Consider the following 18,313-nt stretch of genomic DNA (forward strand, 5'->3'; position numbering starts at 1 on the left):
CTCATATGGATGTTTTTTACAGGTGTGTTCTGCTCCCTCTTTTGGGAATGAAGCCTCCCCAGCAAAGCCTCTATCTGCTTGTGGATTCTGTTGATGAAGGGTGTAATGTTACCGAAGGTGAACAGGCATCTACCAGCTTATCTGGGACTGTGGCTGAGCTTTTAGCTGGTCACCACGAGTTCTTTCCACCATGGCTATTGCTTCTCTGTTCTGCCCGAAAACAGAGCAAAGCTGTTACTAAAATGTTTACCGGTAAGCATCATTTCTGCCATTCTCAAATGCTTTTCATTGATGATTAATACTGTGTTTCTTTAGAGGAGAGTACCAGTTGAAAATGTGGTTGTTGCTTCTGCTGTTCTGTCAGCTGTTCTGTTTTATCAGCTATTTTCATACCTTTTTAAGGTTGCATTAAAGACAAGCCATAGAATATTTTTAGATCGTTTAACAGTACTTTTTTTTTTTTTGTCTCAAGATTCTTTACATAGCTTCCTTAGTAAAGGTTAGGAATAGTTCATGCTGTATTAGTGGCTCTGAATCTGTAGGACTGCATTTTTTATGTTGATGTATCCTGGTCAGCGCTAGACTGAGCATCGTCAAAGTAGTGAATATGCTTATTCATATTGGCAATTTCTCTAAGCCCTTTTTCCTCATTTAAGGGGAGTGACAGGGTTGACAGCCTTTTAGGATACCTCTTGGAATAGATCCTTTTTTAAAAGTTTTTTTTTTTTTTTTTTTTTGATGTGTGAGAAGACAATCTATATATGTGTAAAAGTACATGATCAGGTTTTTTGTTTGTTTTTCTTTTACTTTTGTTTCCTGACTTGGCTTTTTCACTTTTTAAACTATCACAATAAAATTGTGTTTACTCCTGTTAAATTATGTAAAGCACTTTTTCTTTGTGCTATGGGAAATAAAAGGAACACAAAACAAGGACCACTAACAGAATCAGTAGTGTAATTGGAGAGATGATAATTAAATTATTGGTTAATTAGCCATATCAGTTTAAAATAGTTCTATACATTTAACAAAATGGTGAAACCTTATTAATTTATTAAAATGGTTTCCTTTAACCAGATGTATTCCCTCTCTTTTAGATTCTCTTGCTACTAATGACAGCACTTTTGATTTGGTTTCTATTCTACTGTTTTGTTTTGAACTGGTGAAAATCTAGTTGATAGACTTGGATTAATAGAATAACAGCTAATACTTATATAGCTCTTAGTATGTGAGGTACAGATAAAGATAGAGCCCCTTTTTGTCTGTGTCATTCCATTTCTTTCCCTTTATTAGAGAAAACCATTAGTCCATTTTGTATCCTTTCAATTCATATTTATATTCTGTATATTTTTAAGGTTTACATAAATGAAACACTGATATACCATCTTGGTTCCTCCATTCACTGGCGATGCAACCTCATGTAATTTACCAATACAATCTGCGCCTCAGTGTTCTCATCTATAAATGAGGAGTATACTTTGCTATTACTTTCTCACAGGGTTTTTGTGAAGTTAAATGACAGTTAACGTTCGATCAATGCTTAGTACATAATAACTGCTTCATAAATGTATTACTGCTAATAGTGGTATTATGATATCATTTTATCTTCTTTTTTTGGCAACATTATTTTTTGATTTTGATTTTTTTAAGCAAACATTATTATTATTATTTTTTTTTGTCTTTTTGTTGTTGTTGTTGTTGTTGTTGCTATTTCTTGGGCCGCTCCCGCGGCATATGGAGGTTCCCAGGCTAGGGGTCGAATCGGAGCTGGAGCCACCGGCCTACGCCAGAGCCACAGCAACGCGGGATCCGAGCCGCGTCTGCAACCTACACCACACCTCACGGCAACGCCGGATCGTTAACCCACTGAGCAAGGGCAGGGACCGAACCCGCCACCTCATGGTTCCTAGTCGGATTCGTTAACCACTGCGCCACGACGGGAACTCCTATTTTTGAGCCCTATTTCTATACCTGCTTATGAAGCCAGTTCATTGGTTCTAACTGCTTTGTACTATTCTTTCCCATGAATAAATCTCAAGTTTTTGTATTATCCTATTCATGGACGTTCAGATTATTTCAGTTTTTCACTATTACAAAAAACGCTTCATGAACCCACTTGAACACATCTTCTTGTGCACATGTGCTAAAGGTTGACATTATAAACCTACACATAGAATTACTAGATTACAGAGTATGTACATTTTGAGCTTTAGTTGATTTTACAAACCACTGTCTAGTGTGCTTGAAATAATTTTCTGCTCCTACCAGCAGCACATGAGATTTCCTTTTTCTCTATATTTTTATCATATAACATTTGTTATTTTCAGATCTGTTTTTTCTGTTTGAGGTCTTGTGCTTGATGTTCCCTCTGACTGGAATGATCTTTTCCTGAACGTCTTACTGTCTTGACATTTAGATCTCTGCTCAGATAGGTCTCATGTAGGCTTCTCTGTATTTTTCTATTCTATTTCTATTTTTACCTCCTCAGCTACTTAGTCACACACTCTATATCTTGTTCTATTTTCTTCATATGTCTTCCTGTTACTTAAAATTGTTTTATATTTGTTTTCTAACTAGTCTGTCTCCTCATAAGAATAGGAAATATGCTTGTCTTGTTCACTGCTGTATCTCCTCAACATCTATAGCAGAGCTTGGCAAAAGCAAATAAATGAATTTGAGTTTCTTTGCGCTTTCTTGGTGGGAAAAGCAGTGAACCAAGAAGGAATAAGAAGGAACTGAATATGGTCATGTTCTCTTACCGTACTCCTTCTTCTAAAATGCTGTTAATTGTTAAAAATGCTGGGCTATAATAAGCATTGGACCACACTTCTGTTGACCATAGATTTGGAATTTGGAGGTAAACATTAATATTACTCAAGTTCAAGTTATGAACACATATTGTCAAGTTGCTTTCCAGAAAGATATATATAAATATCATGTTATATTTCTGCTGAGAGTGTTGGTTTCTCAGAACTTTCACCAGTATTAAATTATATGTATTTTCGTATTTGCTAACTTAGTGTAAGAAAATTAATATCTCATTTTTATTTGAACTTCTTGTTTACTATTGGATTATTTCCCCCTTATGCTTATTGTATCAAGTTGTCTTTGTTTTTTTCCCCTAAGACTTCTGTGAGCTTTCTCACCTTTACATACATTTCCTCCAGGAAGTTATTATTTTATATTTTTTTACCTTTGAAACTATTTTCTAAAGCTTTTTAAAACTGTAATAATTCTTTTGCAGTCTATTTTATGTAATCTAATGTACTGCCTTTGTGTATTCTTATTTTTACAAATAGTATATATTCTATATGGATTTATTTATCCATATAGTATATATTCTACTGAATGGTGTAATAAGACTCTAACTTGGACACTTCATCAAATCACAAATTTTCTTAGCACAAATTTAGGAAATATTTGACATTTAAAATATGTTTTCTTTCTATCCATGAACATAGGATATTTTTTTCACTTATTCAACTTAAATTTTATTTTCAGTGTTCCTTATATACATCCTACACATTTCTTTCTGCTTTTTATTGATGTTTTAATTTGAAATATATGGATCTTGAATTAAGATCCATGCATTCCACATCAGAATTGGCAGGTGCAACTTATCTCACAGGCCTGACATAAAAAGAAGTGTTAGGTATGCTAAGTACTTGAAATGCTGCTTTAAAAATAATTGACTCTCAATAAATGTTGATCTCTTACATTTCCTTCTTAAGAATCAAACCTGTTACTGTGGAGGTTTAGCCTGGATTCTGTCTTAATTACTTCAAGTTTCAATGGTGCTATCTTGGTTAAGTAGGTTTAAATTTATAGATGGTCTATATGATTTTTCATGTAAATCATTATCTACAAGATTGCTTTGGAAACTTTAAAACACTATACACTGAAAGGTAGTTATGATTTTTTAAAATCCTTTTTATTAGCAACATGTCAGGTGTTTTCCAACTTTAATGAATTAATAACAGTTGAACATGTTCATAGCAAATGAACATGCAAAGAAGGTTTGGAGGCAAGTTATCTTACTGGTAAGTATAGATTGTTACAGATTTCTAGTCATGTTTTCAATTCTTTAGATCGAGTGGCTTTCATAATTAAAATTTATCTTTTAAAATTAAGTCTGTTGAGAATAATCAATTATATGTTTAATAAATTGTAAGTATATAAATATATAATTTTGTATATATGTTTGAGTATAATTACAGATCCCATTTTTATATAGGTTTGAGGTATGTAGATTTATTTCTTCATGTGTCATTCTTGGTAGGTTATGTTTTTTTATAAATGGTTTATTTCATCTAAGTAATTCAGGATTAGTGTCACAAAACTGAATTTATCAACTTTCTTTTCAAACCTTTTTCTTTAAAATTTTTATTGGAATGTAGTTGATTTAAAATGTTGTATAGGTATACAGCAAAGTGAATCAGCCATATATATACATATATATATTCCCCTTCAGATTCTTTTCCTATATAGGTTATCAAAGAACATTGAGTAGAGTTCCCTGTGTTATATAGTAATCTTTGTTAGTTATCTGTTCCACACTTGGTAGTATGTATATATCCATCCCAAACTCCCAGTTCATCCCTCTCTCCAGACCTGTTATTTGTTTTTCAGTGGACAAATCCTCTTTTTCCATCCTGTTGACCCCTCCAGAAATGAATGGCAACTTTGACTCCTTCTTCCGTGTCCACACTTACTAAGCTCTATGCAATCCAGGTCTTATTAGTAATTTCCAAATCCAACTTTTATTTTTATCTGCTGCTGCCACTGCTTTGGTTGTTCAGGCTTTTTAGTGATTCTTACTTAGACTTTATCATAACCTCTATAAAAGATTTTGCTGCTAGTATTGATGAACTCCAGCTGTTTCTCTTTAGTAATACTAAATTAGTTTTTCAAAATGCAAATCTGATCACATTATTTCCTTGGTCAAAATTCCTCACTGATTTTCATTACAAAATGAAAGTCTCATCTGCTCACATAGTACTTGGTCTGTATGGTCTGTAGTATGTGAAATATATTTGTTTTATTCAGTTCAGTAAAGTGTTTTACTCAGTATTAATTGATTATCACTAATCTTTTTTGAATTTCTAGATTTTTACCTATTAAGAGAGTTCATTAACTCAGCAGTATTTTCTTCTATGAGTTACACAATTGTCTAATAAATCTATGTCTATAAAACAGAATATCATCTCCCTTCAGAAGATGAAGTTTTGGTTCCCTCTAAAGAACTTAGAGTTTTGAGTAGCTGTAACTTTTAGGTTTTTAGGTTAGTTTGAATTTTATTAAGTAGCTTTATTTTCACAGTGCTGAAGTTTTGTTAGCATAATTTGAACAAGTTGCATTTTAAGATTCAAGCTATTTACTGACAATGTGAGATTTAATTATTTTAATTGGTAATATGTAAAATGATGTGATTTAAAGGCAGTGACAAGTGATATTCTTTTTAGGGCCTCACCCACAGCATATGAAAGTTCCTGGGTACGGGTTGAATTGGAGTTAGAGCTGCTGGTGACCTACACCACAGCTCAAGGTGACACCAGATCCTTAACCCAATGAGTGAGGCCAGGGATCGAACCCACAACCTCATGGTTGTTAGCTGGATTCGTTTCCACTGTGCACAGCGGGAACTCCAGTGATATTCTAATTGGAATAGTATATAGTTATGTGGATGGAAATATATTAATATTTCACATGAAAAAGATCAGCTTGTAAAAACAAACTTTATTTATGTCATCTGCAACTATTTTTCCTAATTATTTGGGGTAATCAGAAAATCTTCCCCCAGGTATTTAGATAGGGATATAAGACATCTGATGCTCAGTTTACTATTTCTTATGACTGAAGTTGAGAGGAGCACTGAGCCATGAAACAAGTAAGAAGTAGTTCCAGTTGTAGCTAGGAAAATGAAATAGTTGATCTGCCATCAGTGTGTTTTTCCAGAAGGAAAGAAAACTGATACATATACACTTTTAGGTATTGATTTGTTTGTTAGTATTAACTGATTTATCATTGATTTATTTGCTTATTAGTTTATCACTTATTGAAGACATTCAATTGAATATTTGGCAACTATAATAATCATTTTCAATTACATCTACTTTTTGTCTTTAGGTTTTCGAAAAATAAGTTTAGATGACCTTCGGAAGGCATATATCGTTAAGGATGTTCAGCAGTACATTCTTCATCGTTTAGATCAAGAAGAAGCTTTGAGACAACACCTCACAAAAGAAACCGCAGAGATGTTAAATCAACTGCACATTAAAAGCAGCGGATGCTTTTTGTATCTAGAGCGAGTTCTTGATGGAGTTGTAGAAAATTTTATAATGTTAAGAGAAATTCGTGACATCCCAGGAACTCTGAATGGTCTGTATCTCTGGCTGTGTCAAAGACTTTTTGTAAGAAAGCAGTTTGCAAAGGTTCAGCCCATTCTGAATGTGATTCTTGCAGCCTGCCGACCTTTGACCATAACGGAATTATATCATGCGGTATGGACCAAAAATATGTCATTAACCTTGGAAGACTTTCAGCGCAAGTTAGATGTCCTCTCCAAACTTCTTGTTGATGGACTAGGAAATACTAAAATACTCTTTCACTATAGTTTTGCAGAGTGGCTTCTGGATGTGAAACACTGTACTCAGAAGTATCTATGTAATGCAGCAGAAGGACACCGCATGTTGGCTATGAGTTATACCTGTCAAGCCAAGAATTTAACACCTTTGGAAGCACAAGAATTTGCATTGCACTTAATTAATTCAAACTTACAGTTAGAGACAGCTGAGTTAGCTCTGTGGATGATCTGGAATGGTACACCTGTCAGAGACTCCCTGTCTACTTTAATACCCAAGGAACAAGAAGTGCTGCAGCTGTTGGTTAAAGCCGGTGCTCATGTCAACAGTGAAGATGATCGCACATCATGCATAGTCCGGCAAGCCTTAGAAAGAGAGGATTCCATTCGGACATTATTAGATAATGGAGCGTCAGTAAATCAGTGTGATTCGAATGGAAGAACATTACTGGCTAATGCTGCTTACAGTGGCAACCTTGATGTGGTGAATTTACTTGTCTCTAGGGGAGCAGATTTAGAGATAGAAGATGCTCATGGACACACACCACTTACCTTGGCTGCTAGACAAGGACATACCAAGGTGGTTAATTGTTTGATTGGTTGTGGAGCAAATATTAATCATACTGACCAGGATGGTTGGACAGCATTAAGATCTGCCGCTTGGGGTGGTCATACAGAGGTAGTTTCTGCACTACTTTATGCTGGTGTAAAAGTGGACTGTGCAGATGCTGATAGCCGAACAGCTTTGAGAGCAGCAGCCTGGGGCGGCCATGAGGATATTGTACTGAATTTGCTACAACATGGTGCTGAAGTCAACAAAGCTGATAATGAGGGTAGAACTGCTTTGATAGCAGCAGCCTACATGGGACACAGAGAGATTGTGGAACACCTGCTGGACCATGGCGCAGAAGTGAATCACGAGGATGTTGATGGCAGGACTGCACTCTCTGTAGCTGCGCTTTGTGTTCCTGCGAGTAAAGGACATGCCTCAGTCGTTAGCCTTTTAATTGATCGAGGTGCAGAAGTAGATCATTGTGACAAAGATGGCATGACTCCACTGCTGGTCGCTGCCTACGAAGGACATGTCGATGTGGTTGACTTGCTTCTAGAGGGGGGAGCAGATGTCGACCACACAGATAACAACGGCCGTACACCCCTCTTAGCAGCAGCTTCTATGGGTCACGCTTCAGTTGTAAACACACTTTTGTTTTGGGGTGCAGCTGTGGACAGCATTGACAGTGAAGGGAGGACAGTCCTTAGCATAGCCTCAGCCCAGGGAAATGTTGAAGTAGTACGTACTCTTCTGGACAGGGGGTTAGATGAAAATCACAGAGATGATGCTGGATGGACACCTTTGCACATGGCAGCTTTTGAAGGTCACAGATTAATATGTGAAGCACTAATCGAACAAGGTGCTAGGACAAATGAGATTGATAATGATGGGCGGATACCTTTCATATTAGCCTCACAAGAGGGTCATTATGATTGTGTTCAAATATTATTGGAAAATAAATCCAACATTGATCAAAGAGGTTATGATGGAAGAAATGCACTGCGGGTTGCTGCATTAGAAGGACACAGGGACATTGTTGAACTGCTTTTTAGCCATGGAGCTGATGTTAACTACAAAGATGCTGATGGTAGGCCTACTCTTTATATTTTGGCCTTAGAAAATCAACTTACAATGGCTGAGTATTTCTTAGAAAATGGTGCAAATGTAGAAGCAAGTGATGCTGAAGGAAGGACAGCACTTCATGTTTCCTGCTGGCAAGGCCATTTGGAGATGGTGCAGGTTCTCATCACCTACCATGCTGACGTCAATGCTGCAGACAATGAAAAGCGCTCTGCTTTGCAGTCTGCAGCCTGGCAGGGCCATGTGAAAGTAGTGCAGCTTCTGATTGAGCACGGAGCCCTGGTTGACCATACGTGTAATCAGGGTGCAACTGCACTCTGCATTGCGGCCCAGGAAGGGCACATTGACGTCGTGCAGGTTTTATTAGAGCACGGTGCCGACCCAAACCATGCTGATCAATTTGGACGCACTGCTATGCGTGTCGCAGCCAAAAATGGACATTCTCAGATAATTAAATTATTAGAAAAATATGGTGCATCCAGTTTGAATGGCTGTTCTCCATCTCCTGTTCACACAATGGAGCAAAAACCTCTACAGTCAGTGTCTTCAAAAATGCAATCACTAACAATTAAATCAAATAGCTCTAGCAGTACTGGCGGAGGGGATGTGCAGCCTTCATTACGTGGTTTACCCAATGGGCCAGCTCATGCATTCAGTTCTCCTTCAGAATCACCAGACTCTACCGTTGATCGCCAGAAGTCGTCCTTGTCAAATAATTCCCTGAAAAGCTCCAAAAATTCATCTTTGAGAACTACTTCATCTACTGCAACAGCGCAAACAGTGCCAATTGACAGCTTTCACAACTTGTCATTTACAGAACAAATTCAGCAACATTCACTGCCACGCAGTAGAAGTCGACAGTCCATCGTTTCCCCGTCTTCTACCACACAGTCATTGGGACAGAGCCATAACTCACCAAGTAGTGAGTTTGAGTGGAGTCAAGTAAAGCCCAGTTTGAAGTCAACCAAAACAAATAAAGGGGGGAAATCAGAAAATTCCAACAAATCTGGGTCAGCTGGGAAAAAAGCTAAACAAAATAATTCTTCACAGCCAAAGGTTTTAGAGTATGAAATGACTCAGTTTGATAAAAGAGGACCTACAGCCAAATCTGGGACTAGTGTACCATCTAAACAAATACCAGCAGAATCGCAGTGCAAAATTATGATACCTTCAGCTCAACAAGAGATTGGTCGATCACAACAGCAGTTTCTTATTCAACAAAGTGGGGAACAGAAGAAGAGAAACGGAATAATGACAAATCCAAATTATCATCTTCAGAGCAACCAGGTTTTTCTTGGTAGAGTTTCTGTCCCACGAACAATGCAAGATAGAGGGCATCAGGAAGTGTTAGAAGGTTATCCTTCCTCGGAGACGGAATTAAGCCTTAAACAAGCCCTGAAGCTTCAGATTGAGGGTTCTGACCCTAGCTTCAACTATAAAAAGGAAACACCGTTATAAAAGGTAACATTTCATCAACATAGCCATAGAGAATACATAGCCAAAGCATAGGTCCCTCTTCTTAGAATACTCTCTTCCCTATTCACCTGGCCAGTTTTCTCACCTCACCATACTCCTCTCATCTTCTCAGCAACTCCCTCCCTCAGCACGCTTCTGAATTTGATTCTCCCACCTCTAGCACTCCCTTTCCCTCTTTCCTGCTTTGTATTAGCCACAGTACATTGTATTTAACATACTTAATATATTTTCTTTGTTTTTATTATGTCTCCCCCCAATTAAAATGTGAGCTTTGTGAGGGTAGGTTTTTGTTTTGCTTTTTTTTTGTCTTTTTAGGGCCGCACCTATAGCATATGGAGGTTCCCAGGCGAGGGGTCCAATTGGATCTACAGCTGCCGGCCTACACCACAGGCACAGCAACGCTGGATCCGAGCTGCATCTTCGACCTACATCACAGCACATGGTAATACCAGATCCTTAACCTACTGAGCGAGGCCAGGGATCGAACCCACGACCCCATGGTTCCTCGTTGGATTCGTTTCTGCTGTGCCACGACGGGAACTCCCAAGGGTAGGGGTTTTCTCAAGCTTTTGTTCACTGCTGTATTCCATGTACTTGGAATACTGTTTGGACCTATAGTAGTTTCTCAGTAGAAATGTGTTGCATAAATGAATGGATGTGTGAAAGAGTGAATATACTGTTTATGGATCTCAGATTAAGAATTCCTTCTTGTATGGTCATTTCCCCTCTTAAAAGTTGTTTGGTAACAGAGGCAGGGGCTATTTTGCAATATTATCTTTAGGGTTTGAATAAAATAGTGTGTATATAGTGCTTAGTAGGTAGTTAGTGAATGTTCATTTCCTTCCCTTTTTTTTTATCCTGTAAGAAATAAAAGATTTACTCATCAAAGGTAGTTTTTATTATGACAGATTTCTAAAGAATCTTCCAAGTAAAATTTACACATATCAAGAATAGGTAAAGGTAAAGAGTTTCTGTTGTGGCTCAGCAGGTTATGAACCAAACTAGTATCCATGAGGATGCAGGTTTGATCCCTGGCCTCACTCAGTAGGTTAAGGATCCAGCATTGCCGTGAGCTGCGGCATAGATCACAGACGAGGCTCAGATCCCACCACAGTTGCTGTGGCTGTGGTCTAGGCCAGCAGCTGCAGCCCTGATTCAACCTGTAGCTTGGGAACTTTCATATGCTGCGGATACAGCCCTAAAAAGAAAAGAAGAATGGGTATGGGTAGTTGATAAGTGGATGTTTGGCAAAAGGTGTTTAGGGCCCACTATATTTAGACCTAAGAATTAAATGTTTAAACCTCAAAATAAAGTTATAGTCATTAAATACATCTTTTCTCCTTTCCACCATAATGGAGGTTACATTAATTATATAGAGAATGATAATGGGAAAAATGCATAACTTTATATTACAGACACTTTTTCAGAAGTACATTTCTCATATTCAAGATAAATTCAAAGATTTTATTAGGAACTTTTACTGATTTGTACTACGAGTATATTTATCCCACTTAATCATTTTTCATCCTTTAACAAAATACTCTTTAGTAAACTGAAATCTTCCTTTTGCTTTTTTGTCTTTGGAGATATATTTTAGGGATGTTTTAGTTAAAACATTAAATTCCCTATACCTTTTAATAATAAACACCCTCCAATGTGAATGTGTGGATGACTGATCAAATCTCATTCAAAAATAATTTGTATAAAAGTTTCATTTCAATGTGATTTATTTTAAAAATACTTAGTTCTGATGGTACAACCCTCTGACTCTCATGATATCTTTGTAAAGGTTAAGTTAGATATATATTAAATGTATGAATTAAACATATAAATTAAGGTAAACATTTTGTGGAATCTTTGAAAGTGATTCATACGTTAAGAAAATTTTAATAGGGCTACTTTTGTGCTTTACGTAGTAAGTATATTCTTATATAGGGTTTTAAAATTATATGTAGCTATAAGTATGATGTAGAAATTAATTTTTTTTAACTTTTGCATTAGTTTGCTATTCTGTGAAACAGAAGACGTTGTGATTGGAGTGATTCTTCAGCTACTGGATGAAAACATAAAATGCCTGTTGATTTGCTGGAAAAAAAAAAAGAAGAATGTGATATCTGCAGTACGTTACCTTAATTACTGTAATGTGCCTAAGTAGTAAGGCTGCCTTCTCACTGTAACTTCTGTGCTTAAAAAATTTCATTTTGTGTGCTTTGTATTCACTACCCAAGAATAAGCACTTTTAAAAAAAAAATGCAGATACATACTGCAGTTCCCTGATGAAAACTGAAAACATTTTTTTGAGTAAAGTATTTTAAGTTAAGGTTTGATAAATGTGCATGTGCCATGATCAAATATATATGAAGAGGCAGTGTTCGTTGTATTTATTTTTTTCTTTCTGTGGCAAACAAAACTTAAGCATTACTGTTTCAGTCACATTTGCCTTGTTGTAGTGTATGGCTCGTTTCCTGTATCCTTAAAAATGTCACTCAGCAAAATAAATCATGCAACTATTTTATGTTCACTACACCTTAAGCATTGGTTAAAAATGTGTTTCTATTGAATGCCACACTGAGGTGAAAACATGGTTTCATCAAAGATTTTTTTTTAAAGTCTAGTATTTTAGGGAGCTGCTCTAAGTAGTTTAAATTTGGATTTCCCAGTAGAATCCTCCTAATCTTCAGCTAAAGGTGTCAAAAAAATATAGGAAAAAAAAAAAAGAGGGAAACACACACACACACACACACACTATAGGCAGAACAAAGTTCTGTTTCATTCACTGGGATGCAGTGTCATTTTCACTCACTTGTCCTTCCACCTCCAAGAAGACAGATGATCATTCCTGAGGCATGAAAATTCTCAGGGACAAAGCCAGGCCTCAGTGGCATGTGTGTAAAGAGAGGTGCACCTGTCTATCTGAGGGTAGATTTTTGATCCCTGAACAATTCATTGACTACTCTTATCTCTCCCATCTGGTTAAATAAAATATGACTGTAAATTTTGATGCTGGTTTCTAATTTGTTTCTATTTTGAGGATCACTTCATGACTAAAACAGCCCATGCAAAGTCAATTGAATCGATCTCAGTGGATTAAAATTCAATTAGATTAATATTCTTGTTAAACATAGTATGTGTTTTCCTTCACAGATGACACCACTAACCTATCTGCCATAGCACAGGTGTATATTTTTATTCCTATTGGATAAACAGTAGTGATGGATTTGCACTTTTCTGTCCACATACTCCTTCCTGTTTTCCTCTGTGGACAATCACTTCCAGAATGATGGATACCAGGGTTAAGGGTGAAGTCTGTAACTAAGGAAAACAAAGTCAACTGCTCATATGAGCATGTGACCCCACAGTTTTGGCCTCCTGGATGGACTCTGAACCAGTTGAGCTAGCTTAGGTGGGTTGTATGCATGTCTGGACAGGTTAGAATTTACTGTTTAGAAACAAGTTTGTTGGTTTGATCTTTGAAAAAGCCCCAGGATCTTACAAAACCCAGAAATTCTGTCCTTTCCATGTGGTGTTGATAAGGAGGAATAAGGGAAGAGAATCTGGAGATTCAGCACAAAAGCATTGCCACTACTGGAAAAAAAAAAACCTTTAGAAAATGTCTTTGTAACAGAGGTCAGTAATGTCATCTTCTTATATGAAGGACACATAACATGATGTATTGTCCGCAGAAACAGACATGTGTAATAGGTTTTGATAATTGTTTCACTTGATCTTCCTTACGTAAGGCCTTTATTTTAAAGTCAGCAACACTCCTTTATGTCATCAATAAATCATAATAAGGAATAGGAGATAAGTTCAGTCAACATTAAGGTGACTTGGCAATATTGATAACACGAATGTGAATGTTTCAAGTATTGAACTTTTGTCCCTATGGGACATTTATTAAATACACTTAATAGGACTCTTGCAAAGTAGCCTTAAAAGTGTTGTTGATTCTGTTAATAAATTTGAACACATCCTATTATTAGAACCAATTTTACTCATAGCTCAAATACAGTACACTTACATAATTTTAGAAGATGAAGCTCTAATTTCTTATTAGGTGTATTTTCTTTAAAAAGAGAACCCTGAAAGCTGCCAGTTTTTCTATTAAACCTTGAATTATTGAATTTGTATTTATTTAATTTTATTGTTTTTACAAAAAATGCACCTTGTGGCCAAAGGGCAAGGCTATGACTCATTACAGAAGGGATTTATGTTTTTTGAAGAGCTAAGTGTTTTCATATCCATACTACATACACTTGAAACAGTTGGTAGGAAGAGAATCTGTTGGAAAAAAATATGGTTTTCAAACGTAAGTATTCATTCCTCTGGATTTTTTTTTTTTTTTTAACTAAAGTTTTGGCATTGAACAGCAATGGCTTTCAGTTAGGATAAAGATAAGGGCCCTGAAGATGCCCTGCTTTGCTCTTTGGTTTTTGTGGGGATTTATCTAATACCATGACTGAAAATAGGTTCTGCTCCATTAAGAGAGTAAAACTAGTCCCTCAAATATAAAACTCCTAAATAGCTATTTTTAAAATAATATTTAAATTTTGTAAAGCACCTAATGCCACACCACAACTGTGATGCCATGTGCTTACAGCATTTTTATACCATTCCATCTGTGCTCATTCCCTAAAAGTCATGAGTTGAAATAAAGTGATCAAAAAACAATGAAAAATAGAAATCTCAGTGTTTGTAGGAAAAAGTTTAGAAGGGAAGTTGGCCAAAAGAGTGTGTATTGCAGAGCACAGCCAGTACGTTGTGCCCTTCACCCTCACCCCCATGCCTCCAGAACCCTCACCTCAAATAGGTCACTGCTTAAAAAACAGGAGTAAATAGTTTTTTCAATATTGTTTGGCTATGCAAATATTTGTTTTACTTAATGTCCTCCATTTACACTTCTTAGCGAATGTAGTTGCAGACAAGCGCTTTTTCCTTTTTAATTTGTCCCTTGGTTTGGGGTATGTAAATAGCCTAAAATGTACATTGAATTTCACATTGTAAAAGTTTATTTTATTCCTTGTATGATATTAAGCAAAAATCCCTATGTATATGAAAGTGCATAATAAATATATTTGCTTTACAGAGGATATCTTGTTTTAATTTTATCCTTGAACCAACAGAACATGCATGACATGCTTATAATAAAAAAATAGTTGTTTTAAGTAAATACTGAGCAAATGAATTTGGAAACATTTTACAAAGACAAAAAAAGTGAGATATAAGAACTTTGAAGGAAGGTGAAAAAAATATCTAGCCTTAGTATCTTTCTTTTATTTTTTTGGTCTTTTTTTTTTTTGTCTTTTGTCTTTTTAGGCCGTGCCCTCGGCATATGGAGGTTCCCAGGCTAGGGGTTGAATCGGAGCTGTAGCTGCTGGCGTACACCACAGCCACAGCAACTTGGTATCCAAGCCTCGTCTACAATCTACACCACAGCTCATGGCCACGCTTAACCCACTGAGAAGGGCCAGGGGTCAAACCCATGTCCTCATGGATGCTAGTCGGGTTTGTTAACCAATGAGCCACAACAGGAACTCCAAGCCTCAGTATCTTTCTAAAACATCCGTAAGCACTTACATCCTCCCCCACCCACCCCAATGACGTACTGTATCTCCCCAATGATATACTGTATCTTCCCATGTCAGCTTTCATGCCTCTGCAATTGCAGTGGTCCAGTAAATTGTGTGCATGTGTGCTCCCCCTCGATCCTCAGAATATTATGGGCATCTTTCATGTGATATTTTGGGGCTTCATTGCAAACATGGTCATTCATTTTTCTAAATAAATTTCTATATACTCTTCACTCAGTAAACTTAAGTCATTTTTTCATAACCTTCTACTTGCTCCACCAGAACACTGTGTGTGTGTGTGTGTGTATTTGCATGTGCCCCAAAGAGGTTTCTATATAGGCCAGCAAGGCATGTTCTGTTAGGTAATTTTACAATAATTATAGGGTTTTATAGTAATTACATTCTTTATAAATTTGTTGGAATAATAAATATCTTTCAGATGTTCTAATAACAATTTTTAAACACAAATGGGTGATGTATACAAAACTTTAAAACAGACTGGTTGACTAAATAAACTTGCATGGAATTTTCTAGCTGGGGGTCCAACCAAATGCACTGGGGATTTGGTAATATCGAGTGTTTTCACTCCTTTTTCCTAGCAGTTGGAAGGAGTCCAACTAGTAATAATGAGATGTACAGTGAAGGCATAGATTCCTGAAGTTCTGGGAAAATTTAATTCATCATATGAACATGTCCATTAATTTTACCTTTAAGATAGGGTCTCTTTTTGCCTGTGTTGCTAATAGAGTAAAATTAAAATTATCCAACATTAAAATGGAGTCATTTGAAATTTAATGCATATTTAAATTTCTACTCTTAAATATACACTATCATCACCTACCACACCAGCAAAATTTAGCTGCATTCTAAGAACCATATTCTTAGAATATATTTGATGTTTAGAAAAAGGCTCTATGTACATCTAGCATTATTATTCTTAATCTACATGTGTGGATACTGATACAAAAGCATGTCCCAAAAGAACTGATTTCTATATTTTTAATGAGTGTCTGTTACATTTTGTTTGTAAACTTAGGCTGAACTTTAACAGATATACAGGAACTTACACAAAATCCTGTTACTGTCCTATGCATTTTTTACAAACTTAACATCACCTGTTTAACCATCACTGCCCTGATCAAGAATCAGCCATAATCATACTCTCAGAAACCTCCCTTGCCACTTTCTAGACATTTTCCTCCACAAAGGAAACCAGTATTCTGACTTTCATCAACATATATTAGTACTGACTATTTAACTTCGTATTAATGGAATCAACAGTGTGTCCTTTTTGTGCTAGCTTCTTTCTTTTAACATAGTTTCTGAAATTCAGCCACAATGTATGAATAATAGTGCTTTGTCCCTTTTTGTTGCTCTATAGTATTCTTTTGTCTTTTTTAAACTGTTGTGTGATTTCACCATACTTTTCAAAAATCCATTTTACTACTAATGGGTATTTGGATTGTTTTGATTTTTGGTTCTTAGAAGTTCTGCAAGCAGTAACATTTTTGTGCATACTTTTAGTATCCGTATATATCTATTTCTTTTTAATGGTGAGTGAAATCCTGGGTCTTACAATACGTGTATGATTAGCTTTCATAGATGATGTCAAACCACTTTCCCAAGTAGTTGCAGCAGTTTCTATTCATACCAGGCATGTACAGTAGCCTCTTATTGCTCTACATCTTTACCGATATTTGGTATTAATTTTCTTTTTTCTCTTTTTTTTTTTTGTCATTCTGTTTGATTGTATCCTACTATTGCATTGAGGTTTGAATTTCCATTTCCTGAATATCTAATTAGACAGTTTTACATATGATTTTTGTCTATTTGCATATTCTGTCTTGCGAAGAAATTTGTCTTTTTCCCCCTTCAGGTTTCTTGGTTCCTAGAAATTATATTTTGAATATAAATTTTTTATATTTAATAGAACACTATCACAAACAGGATATTATCATTGATAGAATCAATCAAGCATACTCCAGTTTTCATGTACTCCTTTATATATTATCATTGATAGAATCAATCAAGCATACTCCAGTTTTCATGTACTCCCAGTTTTACATGTACTCCTTTATATACTGTCCTATGGTGACTCAAGATGCTACCATGGGAGTATATTAGAGAAAGGGCACATAGGATATTTATTATGTCTTACAACTGCATCTGAATCCACAATCACCTCAATTAAAAATTCAATTAAAAGGACAATTCCAGGTATGGGTGAAAATGTGGAGAAACTGGGAACTCACCCATTGCTGGTGAGAATGAAAAATTGTAGAGCTACCTTGTAAAGTGTTTCATCAGCTTCATACAATACAGTTCTGTGACTACAAGGATCCCTTGTGCTTCTCTCTCATGACTGCACTCAGCTACTTCCTACTCAGCCCCTCCATTCCTAACTCCTGGCAACCACTAGTCCAGTCTCCATTTTCATAATTTTATTATTTCAAAATTGTTATATAAATAGAATCAGAGTATTTGATTCACTGTTTTTGGATTGGCTTTTTTTCACTCAGCAGAATTCCCTTGAGGTTTATCTAACTTGAATTTATCAATCATTTTCTTTTTATCGCTGAATAATATTTCTGGTATGTACACATCACAGTTTATTTAGAGTCACCCATTGATGGACATGCAGACTGCTTCCAATTTGAGCTGTCGTTTTTGTTGTTGTTGTTGTTGTTTGTCTTTTTAGGGCTGCACCCATGGCATATGGAAGTTCCCAGGCTAGGGGTATAATTGGAGCTACAGCTGCCAGCCTACACCGCAGCCCAAACAAGGCCAGATCCAAGCCCTGTCTGCCACCTACACCACAGCTCATGGCAACACCGGATCCTCAACCCACTGAGCGAGGTTAGGGATTGAAACCGCAACCTCATCGTTCCTAGTTGGATTCATTTCCACTGCGCCACAACGGGAACTCCGAGCTGTTGTGAATAAAGCTGCCATCACTCTATGTAGATTTTTTGTGAACATACGGTATCATTTCTTTAGGATAAATGCGCAGATTGCAGTTGTTGGTTCACCAATTTATTTCTTTATATTTGAAGTGGG

The 18,313-nt window shown here is 36.3% G+C and overlaps 1 protein-coding gene across 1 annotated transcript in view; it reads left to right on the forward strand.

Annotated features, from left to right (window-relative positions):
* The window catches only part of ANKRD50 (ankyrin repeat domain containing 50), a 43,874-nt gene extending 29,103 nt beyond the window's left edge, over nt 1-14,771 (forward strand). The window contains exons 2-4 of the mRNA XM_047798830.1: nt 23-252; nt 6,124-9,671; nt 11,688-14,771. Coding sequence (XP_047654786.1) covers nt 23-252; nt 6,124-9,668 — 3,775 coding nt within the window. The 3' untranslated portion in view covers nt 9,669-9,671; nt 11,688-14,771. The remainder of the gene's footprint in view (nt 1-22; nt 253-6,123; nt 9,672-11,687) is intronic.
* Nucleotides 14,772-18,313: the final 3,542 nt, after the last annotated feature.

The sequence above is a fragment of the Phacochoerus africanus genome, chromosome 10, assembly GCF_016906955.1.
Source record: "Phacochoerus africanus isolate WHEZ1 chromosome 10, ROS_Pafr_v1, whole genome shotgun sequence".
Taxonomy (NCBI): domain Eukaryota; kingdom Metazoa; phylum Chordata; class Mammalia; order Artiodactyla; family Suidae; genus Phacochoerus; species Phacochoerus africanus.